At 43.8% G+C, this 11,575-nt stretch overlaps 1 protein-coding gene across 1 annotated transcript in view; it reads left to right on the top strand.

Annotated features, from left to right (window-relative positions):
* KCNK1 (potassium two pore domain channel subfamily K member 1) overlaps positions 1 to 11,575 on the top strand; it is a 46,488-nt gene continuing 34,913 nt past the window's right edge. The window contains exon 1 of the mRNA XM_082423023.1: positions 1 to 609. Within this exon, the coding sequence (XP_082279149.1) occupies positions 255 to 609 (355 nt within the window). The 5' untranslated portion in view covers positions 1 to 254. The remainder of the gene's footprint in view (positions 610 to 11,575) is intronic.

Raw genomic sequence — 11,575 nt, 5'->3', positions numbered from 1 at the left:
CGGCCCGGGGGGCGGAGTCAAGGGCGGGGGCTCCCCGGCCGCGCGCCCAGCCCCCCGCGCAGCCTGCAAGTTTGCTCGGCGGTCTCGGGCGGGTCTCGGGCGCCTCTCGGGCTACCTGAACCGGCCACCACGTCAGCGCCACATCATCTGGGTGTTTTCTATTTGCAAGGAAACAGGAAAAGAAGGGCGAAGAAGCTCTCCGGAGCGGGCGGGCCGGTCTGCGGCGCGGGCCTCGCGGCCGGACGGCGGAGAAGATGCTGCAGTCCCTGGCCGGCAGCTCGTGCGTGCGCCTGGTGGAGCGGCACCGCTCGGCCTGGTGCTTCGGCTTCCTGGTGCTCGGCTACCTGCTCTACCTGGTCTTCGGCGCCGTGGTCTTCTCGTCGGTGGAGCTGCCCTACGAGGACCTGCTGCGCCAGGAGCTGCGCAAGCTGAAGCGGCGCTTCCTGGAGGAGCACGAGTGCCTGTCGGAGCCGCAGCTCGAGCAGTTCCTGGGCCGGGTGCTGGAGGCCAGCAACTACGGCGTGTCGGTGCTCAGCAACGCCTCGGGCAACTGGAACTGGGACTTCACCTCCGCGCTCTTCTTCGCCAGCACCGTGCTCTCCACCACAGGTAGGAGGCCCGCCCCGCGCCCCCGGCCCCGATCCCCGATCGGCCCCCTGATCCGCCCCCACCCCTTCCTCCTTCCATACCCGGGCCCCTCCGGCTCTGATCACTGGGGACCGGCTCCGCGGCGCCGGAAGCCGGCGAGGCGGCCTCAGAGCGCGACTCGGGGGTGGCCGCCCGGAACTCTTGGATCGTGGTCCCTAACCCTTCGGCCTGGGCGGCTGCAGGAGTCCCTCGGGCTGCGGTTTTTAGTTCGCGGCATCCTACACCGGACCGTCCGCTTGGAGTCGGTACCGTCCTGGCCAGCGCGCGGCGAGGCCGGGGCCGGTGGAAACTCTCCGGTGCTCCGAGGGCGCTCACCTCCCTCCCGCCCCCATCCCGCCCGGCCGAGGCTGCGGAACCGAAGGAGAAAGCGTTAAAGGGTCACCTTCCGGAGGGGGCCTCTCTTCGGATGATGCAGTGGTGTTTTCGGCTCTTTTCTATCGCGGGGGCCGTTTTAGGGTTAGCCGAGTGACGTGTCGCTCTGTTCTTCGCAGGTGACCTCTGAGCGCACAGGCCGATCCGGTTTCTTTTCGGAGCGGGAGGAGGGATGAGGGAAGGGAGCATCCGATTGCCCGTGAACCGGCAAAATGGGGGCACCCTGATTCAGCATTTTTTGTTTTTTTCCACTTTCCGTGTGCGAGGCCACCCTTGAACTCCTAAGCGCCACTTCGCTCGCACCGCTCACCCGGCAGGACGTTCTTGGATGGAGGATGTCCTTCCTGGGGGCGGGAGGAGGCCGGCCCCACGCTCCGGGGCGCCGAAACTGTGCCAGATTGGATGGAGCAGGCTGAGTTGTCCCAGCCGTGGCTAAGTGAGGCACGTGTATACCTGAGGGGGAGGTGTTACCCTTTGGGATCTGGACCCTGGAAAGTGGTCTCAGAGAGCATGCAGCGCGCCGTCCCGTCTCTATCCATGAGGTCAGTTCTTTGAACAGTCCATCTTGGCTTCCACAAGGTCACACGCTTCCTGGTTGCCGGTGTCGTCCTGGAACCTGGGCCTCGTGATTTCCCTGCCAGGGACGTGCAGTACCCCATCCCCCCACCTTTACAGGTGAATCAACTTTGTGTTTCTCGGATTCTGCCTTCTCCCCATCCCCTCTCGCCGCCTCCCAGGGTTTATTTCTTTATAATCCCCTTGGGTTAAACCCAGTTCTGCTAATCATTTGGTAATGAGTAACGGTATACTCTCCAGGTATCATGTAATAAGGTGATTCAGAAGTGTGGGGTGAGTTACTAAACTGACAGGAGTCTGCTTTGCAATAAACAAAGAAGTAGAAGTAGAATTCTACTTTGTATTGTGATGCTTTCTAAAAGTAGCCTTAAGACAGACCTGTTATCTTACTTTTGAACTTTTCCAACGCTGCTCTTTAGTTTTTTTTCTCCCCACCAGTCCAGCTTTGGCTGTCTTTACCTCACTCTGTTCCTTAGATCCTTTAGAACTCACCTTGTCTTTCCTTTGGAGTATGTTTGTGCGAAATCGGGAATCATTTCTTCTCTGCAGAAGTAAGTGGTTTCACTGAGGTGCAGAAGGTCTACAACTAGGTCACAATGTTGGGTAAATATTATGGAGAATGATGATAACTTTTAGATACTTTCTAAATAACGGGACTTCAAAGATGGAACAGGAGTAAGAACAGTATTATGAGGAAAAGAACAGGTTTGCTGCTCCTGGGTGGGATTTTCCATCACTGACGCAGCTCTTGTATAATCTCAACATCAGATGCACCTAATTAAATGTCAAAAATACTAGTTTACATCTTGAACAGACAATTCTTTTCCAGATTCCCTCCCTCCCTTTTTGCAACTAGGAAAATCTGCAGTTCTTGTTAAAAAAAAAAAAAAAAAAAAAGGTGGGGAAAGATGTCTTATTATTGGTATTCGGATTGCATTGTAGTTCCTAAGAAAGTGTGTATTCAGGCAAAACAAGAGTTCATTTAGGAAATCAGTGCAAGGGGGCACTTAAGGATAAACTAGATGAAAAACATTTGCTTCTTGGTTTGTAAAATTAGCAAATCAGTGAATTCTTGTCGTTGATAGAATAGAATTTATTAATTCAAATAGAATGTTAATAAAAATGTAGAATTTTATTCTAAATCGTAGATAACTCTTTTCTCGGTTTTATATTGACCCATCCTGTGACATGTTTGACGTTCCATGTGTTAACTGGTTTTGTGGCAGAGGATCAGGTAATTTTTAGGGTCAATCTAGTGTACTTCATTGCTAGAAAAATATTTTCTGGAAAAGTACCAGGCAACTCAAATGAATTGGAATCGTGGTTTATGCTTCTCTTCAGGTAGATATTAGACATGCTGTAATTTTTTTTTCTTTTTGAATTTTATTTTATCTATTTTTTTATACAGCAGATTCTTATTAGTTACCCATTTTATACATATTAGTGTATATATGTCAATCGCAATCTCCCAATTCATCCCACCCCCCACCCCGGCCAGCTGTAATTTTTTAAAAATTCTTCTACCACGGATGATGGCAACTCACTGAGATAATTGTCACCCTGTCAAACAGTGCAGTCAACCCCTGGCTTGGCCAGAATGGTAACAGTGGGCGTTACAAAGATGCGGTTCTTGGTAGTCATCGTCGTAACACAGGAACATGAACTCACTGATCGCAGAATCTTCTCCCAGAAAGTACAAGCTTCCATTTCTGGAAAGAACTGGGTAAAGTCTTCCTTCATGGTCTGTTTGGAAGAAGCCTTAAGTTGGTAATTCAGCAATGTTCTCTTCATTCTTTGCTCTGCCAAGGACTCTGAATTATTTCCAGCAAATAATTGAACATCTCTTTACTTCTTGATTATAAAAAGATCTACAGCAACATCTACATGGAAATCGTGAGCATGGAAGAAATTGCAGTCCACTTTTACCTTTTCAGAGGGCAGGGCTGTATAAAAATAAAAGGAGGAAATAAATAAATAAATAAATAAATAAATAAATAAATAAAAGGAGGTGGTTATACATGCGGGTATTTCCCACATAACTTTTCTACTGTGATTTTTTTTTTTTCAAGGATTAAAGAAATAATGTCTAGGTGACACTTGGAGAGTAAGAAATAATTTTTATTAAAGTTGTTCTCAGTAGCCATATAAAATGGTGAGCAATCTCATTCATTCTTAAGAACAGTTTGTCCAAAAACGGGTATGAATTTCATGTACAATATTCTGAGCAAAAGCCAAATACAAAAATGTATTAGTCTTTAATTCCGTTTATGTGATGTTCTAGAATAAACAAAATTAACATCTAGTGAAGTATACAGTGGAAGAGAGGTAAGGACTAGGAGATAATTCTGAATGAGGAATGAGCACAAAAGTAATTTCTGGGGTGATGGAAGTAATCTGCTTATTTATAGGACTGTAGTTGACACCGGTGTATGAATTTATCCAAATACATTGAGTTTTGAACTTTGGATTTGTACATTTGACCATGTGTAAATTTTACCTAAAATAAGGGAACCATAAACAACAACAATATGATATGTATAAAAATGATTACTACAGACATCTAGAGGGCAGTTACTAATGAAATGGCAGGATGGAGTGTTATTCTGGAGGGTCTCATATGTGTCTTCTTAGTTACTAGTGTGTTACATTTTGTAATTTAGATGGTGTTTAGGTAGTGGTCTTTATAATAATTTTAAAATATACAAATATGTTTGATACACTATTCTGTACATAAATTTCAGTACTTAACACAAGGTTAAAAGTTTATGTGGAGTGAAAAGGTTTTGCTGATAGCTATGCTAATTTTTGAAAAAGAAGAACCAAGGGATATGTTCAACCCAGGCTCCTGATTTGTCCCTCCCCCCAACGTCTCCCCTTTGGTAGCCATGGGTTTGTTTTCAGGATCTGTGAGTCTTGTTTCTGTTTTGTAAATAAGTTCATTTGTATCATTTTTTAAATGGGATTCCACATATGAGTGATATCAGTGATGTTTGTCTTTGTCTGACTTGCTTCACATAGTATGATGATCTCTAGGTCCATCCATGTTGCTGCAAATGGCAAGATTTGCTTCTTTTTTATGGCCAACTGATATTCCATTTGTAAGCAAGACTTAAACACAGACTTAGAACTGTAAAACTCCTCAAAAAACATAAGGAAAACTTCTTGGACGTTGGTCATGGCAACATTTCTTGGATTTCACATGAAAATCACAGGTAGCAAAGCCCAAAATACAAAAGTGGGACTACGTCAAACTCAAAAGCTTCTACACAAAGGAAATAATCAACAAAATGAAATGGCATATATTCTCTTTATCAGGGGGTGAAGTCCTCTTCTATTAAGTGTTTATTGAGCATTTTTACTATGAAAGAGTTTTGCTTGTTGACAAATGCTTTTTCTCTAATGATATAATTTTGTGATTTTTAACTTTCTATCTTTAATATGCTATAATATATTATTGAATTATATTAATTAAACTAATTTTGTATTTCTGGGATTAATAATAATAATAAAAAAGAACAGTTTGTCATGTCAGTTTACTACATATTTGCTTCAGTATTCATCCCCCTAAGCAAGGCTCTATCATGATGGTGGATGGGGAAAATACAGAGTTTTTGTATGTATATGTGATTAAAGCTGCCACGACCTTTGCTGCTTTATGAGTATGGGGTCCACACGATTGCTCAGTCCCCGTTTCCGTCCTTTGTAGGCATGCTGCCTTGTCCCTCTTTATGAAGAGATGTTTTAAGACTCTTATTTAAATGGCTCAGAAAAGGAACTAAATTTGGCTTGTTTTCTAATGGCCTTTGTTTTAGTCAGGTCGGCAGCATTGGCAGTTTTCAAAAAAAGAAGGTGGAAAAAGGTAATGGGAGGTGCCTGATGGATCCTTAGTTTTCAGATTATTTTCAGAAGGAGAAGTGTATTTTCACCGACAACAGATATTTATTGAGCTTTTAGAATAGGGGTGGGTGAACTATGGCTTCAGGGTCAAATCTCACCCACCACCTATTTTTGTGTGTCCCAAGCTAAGAATGGTTTTTAGATCTTCAAATAGCTGAAAAAAAAGTCAAAAGGAAAACAGTACTTCCTGACACATTAAAGTTTTTTGGAAATCACATTTCAGCATCCCTAAACGAATTTTATTGCTCTACAGCCGCACAACCATTTGCTTCTGTATTATGGTTGCCTCCCACGTCCAATGGCAGAGCTGAGAGTTGCAACAGAAACTAGAGGCCCATGTGCCCTAAAATATTAACTGTCTGGTGTGCCCTAAAATATTAACTGTCTGGCCTTTTGTAGAAAAAGTTTGCCAACCCCTCCTTAAAATAATGCTTGGAAGGAACTCTAAGTCAGAGGAGTTCTAAGTGCCTTACTTCCTTTTGGAAAACTTTTTCTAGAAGACAGTTTAGCTCCTCAGGTTTCTTTGTGCTGTTTTTTTAAGTGGTTTGCAACATTTAAATTATGCACTGCCACCCATAGCCTCTTCCAGAACAAATGATTGTTTATTATAGGATGTGTCACTAGTTTTTGGTCAAATCTGTGACACACTGCTTTTTTTCTCTTTTTTTTTAATGGTGACAAAGCTACACTTCATGTTGGGATTACCTTATCTAAAATGTGCGGTAAATACTGTATTATATCTGGAGCAGAAATGACAACAAGGAAGGAAATTCCACCAGAAGCAAACAAGCAAACTCTACCAGCCAGAAGAGAGATCTGACATCCCACGTGCAGAAGTTTGCACTGTTTATTCACAGGAGAGCCTTTGGTCTTGATTTTGAGCCTTTACATTTAATTCTAACAAATTCAATGGTCTGGTTTTCAAGCCCCTAAAAAATGAAAAAAGGAAAGGCACAGCTTCAGGCAAACATAAGAGAAAGGTCATGAAAAGACACATACCTTAAAAACCAGGGAAATAAAATGATACTGTGTGCCAGGCAGTATTTCCGTATATTACCTTCCATGTGTTGCCAGGAAGTGATGAGGTGTAGGTATCACTATCCTCACTTTACAGAGGCTGGGACGGAAGTTTTGCTTGAGTGGCTTCTCTAACTAGGTCACAGAGCTAGAAGTGACTGGCCTTGATTTGAATCCAGACGTGTCTGAATTAAGAACTTGAGTTTTACCTAGTGTCTGGGCATAGGGGGCTGTTTTGGGATGACTCCTGCCCCCCAGATTCAGATGTTGAAGTCCTCATCCCAGTACTTCAACATGTGACTATATACTTGGAGGTAGGACCTTTGAAGAGGTGATTAAGTTAGAATGAGGAGCCAGTGAGAAGGTGGCCGTCTGCAAGCCAAGGAGAGAGGCCTCAGAAGAAACCAACCCTGCAGACACCTTGATCTTGGACTTCCAGCCTCCAGAACTGGGAGAAAATAAATTTCTTTGTTCAAGTCACCCAGTCACTTTGTAATGGCAGCCCCAGCAAACTAATACAGAATTACTCAGGTAATTATTTTTTAGTTGTACAAATAACCCCTCCACCCCTCCCAAAAAAATATAGGAGCACGAACATAATTTTTAAGGTCTTTACTGTTGCAGCCAACAATTTCATTTGCCTGGGTTGGATTGGACATCCTTGTTTTAGAACACAGTCTAGTAATTGATATAATTGAAATATATTGAATTGATAATTGAAATACCGAGAACAATACTTCAACATGCTTCTGTTTAAGAAAACAGAGATGTGTGTGATAAATTCTAGAAACATTTCCATCCAATAATGATCAAAGAGTAGATACTAGTGTTTAATGTGTAAACCCATACCTGTCTATAGAATATCAGTTCTTTAGTATTTTGAAAGGTTTTTTTTTTTTTTCAAGACTATAAATATGCTGTTATCTGTGCCTGTTTTATGGCACCTGGGACATACTGTACTGTTATAAATGAATGTATCTTGAAAGAAAGTATGTGTTGCTTTTATGATATGACTGTAAGTCTTGTCAAGAATACAATCTCCAATTATCCCAGTAGCCTAGGGAGAAGTCTGGTGCCTTTCAGGACAAGTAGTTTTATGGCACTGCTCGTCTTTGGGGCAGAGCACCTGTTGTCGTGGAGGAGGAGAGTGCTGGAAGTTTGGAGCAAGTGGAATTGCTAATGCTCAACCGTTTTAACCCATACCAACGTCCAACTCACGTGGGTCAACTTACTACAAGTTGGCTTCAGGCACAGAGACAGTGTCTACACCGTACACTCTCCTTGGCATAAAGTGCCCTGTGTAGATTTTATTCTTGAGATGTCATCATTCGATCGCAACTGTGGCCAAATCTGTGAAAGACTGAGATGCTTTGCTTCTCCGTTGACTGGTGTGTGATCATAACGCCTCTTACTGGCACGAGACAAAGGCTGTCTCTCTATTGAAAAGTGGGCAACTTTGGAGGTGTCGTCTTCACCGCCATGATGTTTCTTTCTCTCTCCTCCACTCAGTTGGTGCTCTGACTTTCTTTGTTCCTTCTCCGTGGATTCCTTGCCCTCAGAGTTTGTGGCCACTCTCTGTCGGGGCAGGGCTGTGCCCCTGACCTGAGGTCAAAATGAAGAAAGTGGGGTGGGGAGTTGCCGGCTTTCTTATTCCACACTTTCAACAAATAAAAACTATATTCTGTAGTTTTCAAGGAATATGCCATACTTTTGCTTGACTCTCATGGGTCTCTCTGCTCTTTTCCAATAAGTTTCTTTGTTTTGATTGTTTGTTTTAAATCTGGATGATGGAGGTGTAATTTCGTACGGGAAAATAGGTCCTTTTTAAGTATACAGCTGGATGAATTTTCCCACCAACATCATCAAGATAGAGAATACATCCATCACCCTACAAAGTTTCTTTATGCTCTTTTCTTGTCACTTTCTTCTACCCAGAGTCAGAAACTGATGACTACTTTGCTGTAGCTTTTCTAGAATGTCATATAAATGAAATGATATGGTATGCAAAAAAAAAAAAAAAGAGGAAGAAGGTGGGTTGGAGGTATAGAGGGGCTGTATCTGAAAGGGCTGTGTGATTCTCTCCCTGAGCATGAATCAGACCAGCAGGGCTTGTCTGTTATTTTCTAGCCGTGTTCATGTTTCTCCTCTTGAACCAGTAAAACAGAATCAATTCTTCTTTTTTTTTTTTTAATAAATTTATTTATTTATTTTTGGCTGTGTTGGGTCTTCGTTTCTGTGCGAGGGCTTTCTCTAGTTGCGGCGAGCGGGGGCCACTCTTCATCGCGGTGCGTGGGCCTCTCACTATTGCGGCCTCTCTAACAATCAATTCTTATATTAAAGAGATTAATTGGGTTATGTTAGACATGGGCAGTGTTTTTTAATTGGCTCCCATATGCTCAAGCCCAGATCAGAGTCTAACTGTTTGCATTGGCTACTCGGGCTCAGGTCGACTTGCTCTGTGAAATCAAAGCCTGCCCTCTGAAGCCTGGGTGGATTGATACCTGGTGATGAGCTTTAGGCAGAAAGCTCCTGGGGAACTCAGAGACCCAGTTCATGCGGTGTCAGTATAACCCTGGCTAGTGGGTGCAGAGCAGAGACAGCAAAAGCACACAGAATAAAAAATGCTAGTTTTCATTTGTCTTGAGTGTGGTCCATAGATTGCACATGAGAATAAGAGTTGGAGACTCTGATGATCATGTCCGGCCTTTGTTACTGCTTTGGTTGGAACCGTGACCCGAGTTAAGCTGTTTAATCAAGTCGATGCCTCAGTCCCCTTTCCACTCAGCTTTATGGAAACCTCCTGCAGTTTATTCACACCCTGGTTTTCATTGTTTGGTCTGCAGCTCAGTCTGATCAGTGAGCTTTCTGCCTGATGGCTCCCATAACGCCTTGTGTACCACCTTATGTCGGAATAGTCCATTCTTCTGTTACAGCACTTACCACCTTGTACTGACATCATTTGTTTTCCTATCTGACCTCTCCCCAGAGCGGCCCTGAGGATGAGCACATTCTCAGCCTCCCTTCGCATCCCCAGCACTCAGTAGGTCCTCATTAAGTGCGATTTAAGGCACATTTCTTCACACTTGGGAATCTGTCTCCTCTTCTGGAAAATGAGGAAGGTTCTAAAGATGTTCTTCACTTTCAAGAGACCTTAGATATAATTCCATTGCCTTGATGAAGAAACAGAGGCCCAAATTGCTTTAATAACGTTTGAAGTTATTCGTATTGTCGACTGAAAAATTTTGCACAACCTAAAAGTTGAGAATTTTGTTTTATTCGGCAGACATTCTGAGGACTTCAAGCCTGGGACACAGCATCTCAGATAACTGAGGGACTGCTCTGAAGAGGCAAGGGGGAGAGCCAGGATATAGAGGAGTTTTTGTAACAAAGACCAGGTGGTCAGACCATCAAGAGATTACTGTGAATTAAGGAAAACCGGACCTCTCAAGTTAAGGAATTTAGTGCTTTTCTATGTAGGGGAAGATGCAAAGTCTGGGCTCACTGAATTCATTCCTTTGATGTGCACCTCAGCTCTCTGAGGCCAGTATCCTGTGCTTCTAATCCTGAGGCTCAGGGTGCACGATCGATGGGGCGGCTGTAATGTGAAGGCTTGATGGCTGCAGCATTGTTTACTGGTATATAGCAGGCAATATTTTTTATTCACAGTATAAAAGCAGTTGTAGCTGAGTGCCTCACGTCTACTCAGTGCCCTGTGAAGGGTCCTAGGTGATCTAAAGGAAGGACGAAGGGATTCTTAAGCCAGTGCTTATTGGGCCCTTGGGGATCTTGCCTTCCTGGATGTGTCCATCTAGAGATGCAGGAAACAAGATAACTAAGTTAAACGCATAGTACGTATCATGGGGATAAACCTCCTAAGGAGAAACATCCTGCAGCAAAGGGAACCAAGGAGCTAGGGAGCATGTATCAGTGTGTGCTCGGGGCAGGGTGGGGTCCAGGAGGGTGGTCTTTGATGAGGAAGCCAAAAAAGGCCTTCCTGAGGAGATGGCATTTGAGTAAAGAGCTGAAGGAGGTGGGAGGCCATTATACAGCCATCTGGGGAACTGTGTTCCAGGACCGGGTCTCCATATTGGAGGGGCAGCTGGAAAGCTACTATGGCTGGATCCCAGTGAGAGGGGGAGTGGTGGAGGATGTCGTAGGCCACTGCAGAGCCTCTGGCTGTTCTCTCAGCAAGGTGGAGAGTACTGGGAGATTTTTAGTAAAGGGCGGTGGAAGTAGGTGGTGAGAGTGGTCAGATTTTAGGTATGTATTGATGAGAGAAACAACAGGGTTTGCTGATGGATTGGATGTGACTTGTGAGGCAAAGTGGTCAAGAGGGACCCCCCCCCCCTAGATTTTTGGTCAGAGCCCCTGGCCGTGTGGAGACGGAGGGAAAGCTGCGGAAGGATCGGGTGTTGGATGGAGCTCAGATGTGGGCCTGCTGAACTTGAGATCCCTACTGGGTGTCCAGGGGTCTCCACAAAGCATACACTCACCCCAGTGTGGTGGCCTGGGGAGACTGTAACTGCTTCCATTTGTTCGGCGGGACTTGATTTCAGGTAACATCACATGCATCATTTATCTGACTGCAGAGGTTAAAGGCTTTTGAGGGGTGATATCTGAACTTGTCCTTGAAGGAGAAAGAGAGTGTCCTGAAATAGAAAAGAGGGAAAGGTACTCAGGTTGAAAATGTGAATTCTCTGGGCTGAGTTGCACTTTGATGAATGCATTTAACCATAGTTTAAACTCTGTGCTTCAACCTCCAAGCTAAGAAAGAGCATGTAAACTGTCATATTGTTTTCTACTTTAGTATTAGGTAAGGCTGTGTGGGAAACTGGGGGGGAAAAGGTAGAAGGGTTTGCTTCATATTTTCTTAAGTTTAACAATCGTATATTTAGCATTTGATATAGTTCAATGTAAAATTTACATTATATTTTGTCCAAAGAAAAACAATAAATAAATATCTTTGGTATACTTTTTTTTAAGAGCAGCTAACATTAAAGTTACCAAGGAATCAGTCTAGGTCGCTTCTAGTTTTAGGAAGTAAATAAGAAAAACATGAGTTTTT

Source organism: Balaenoptera physalus (genome assembly GCF_965194825.1).
Source record: "Balaenoptera physalus genome assembly, chromosome: 14".
NCBI lineage: Eukaryota > Metazoa > Chordata > Mammalia > Artiodactyla > Balaenopteridae > Balaenoptera > Balaenoptera physalus.
Note: the sequence above shows the minus strand (reverse complement) of the source record. Positions and strands in the feature narration are given on the sequence as shown.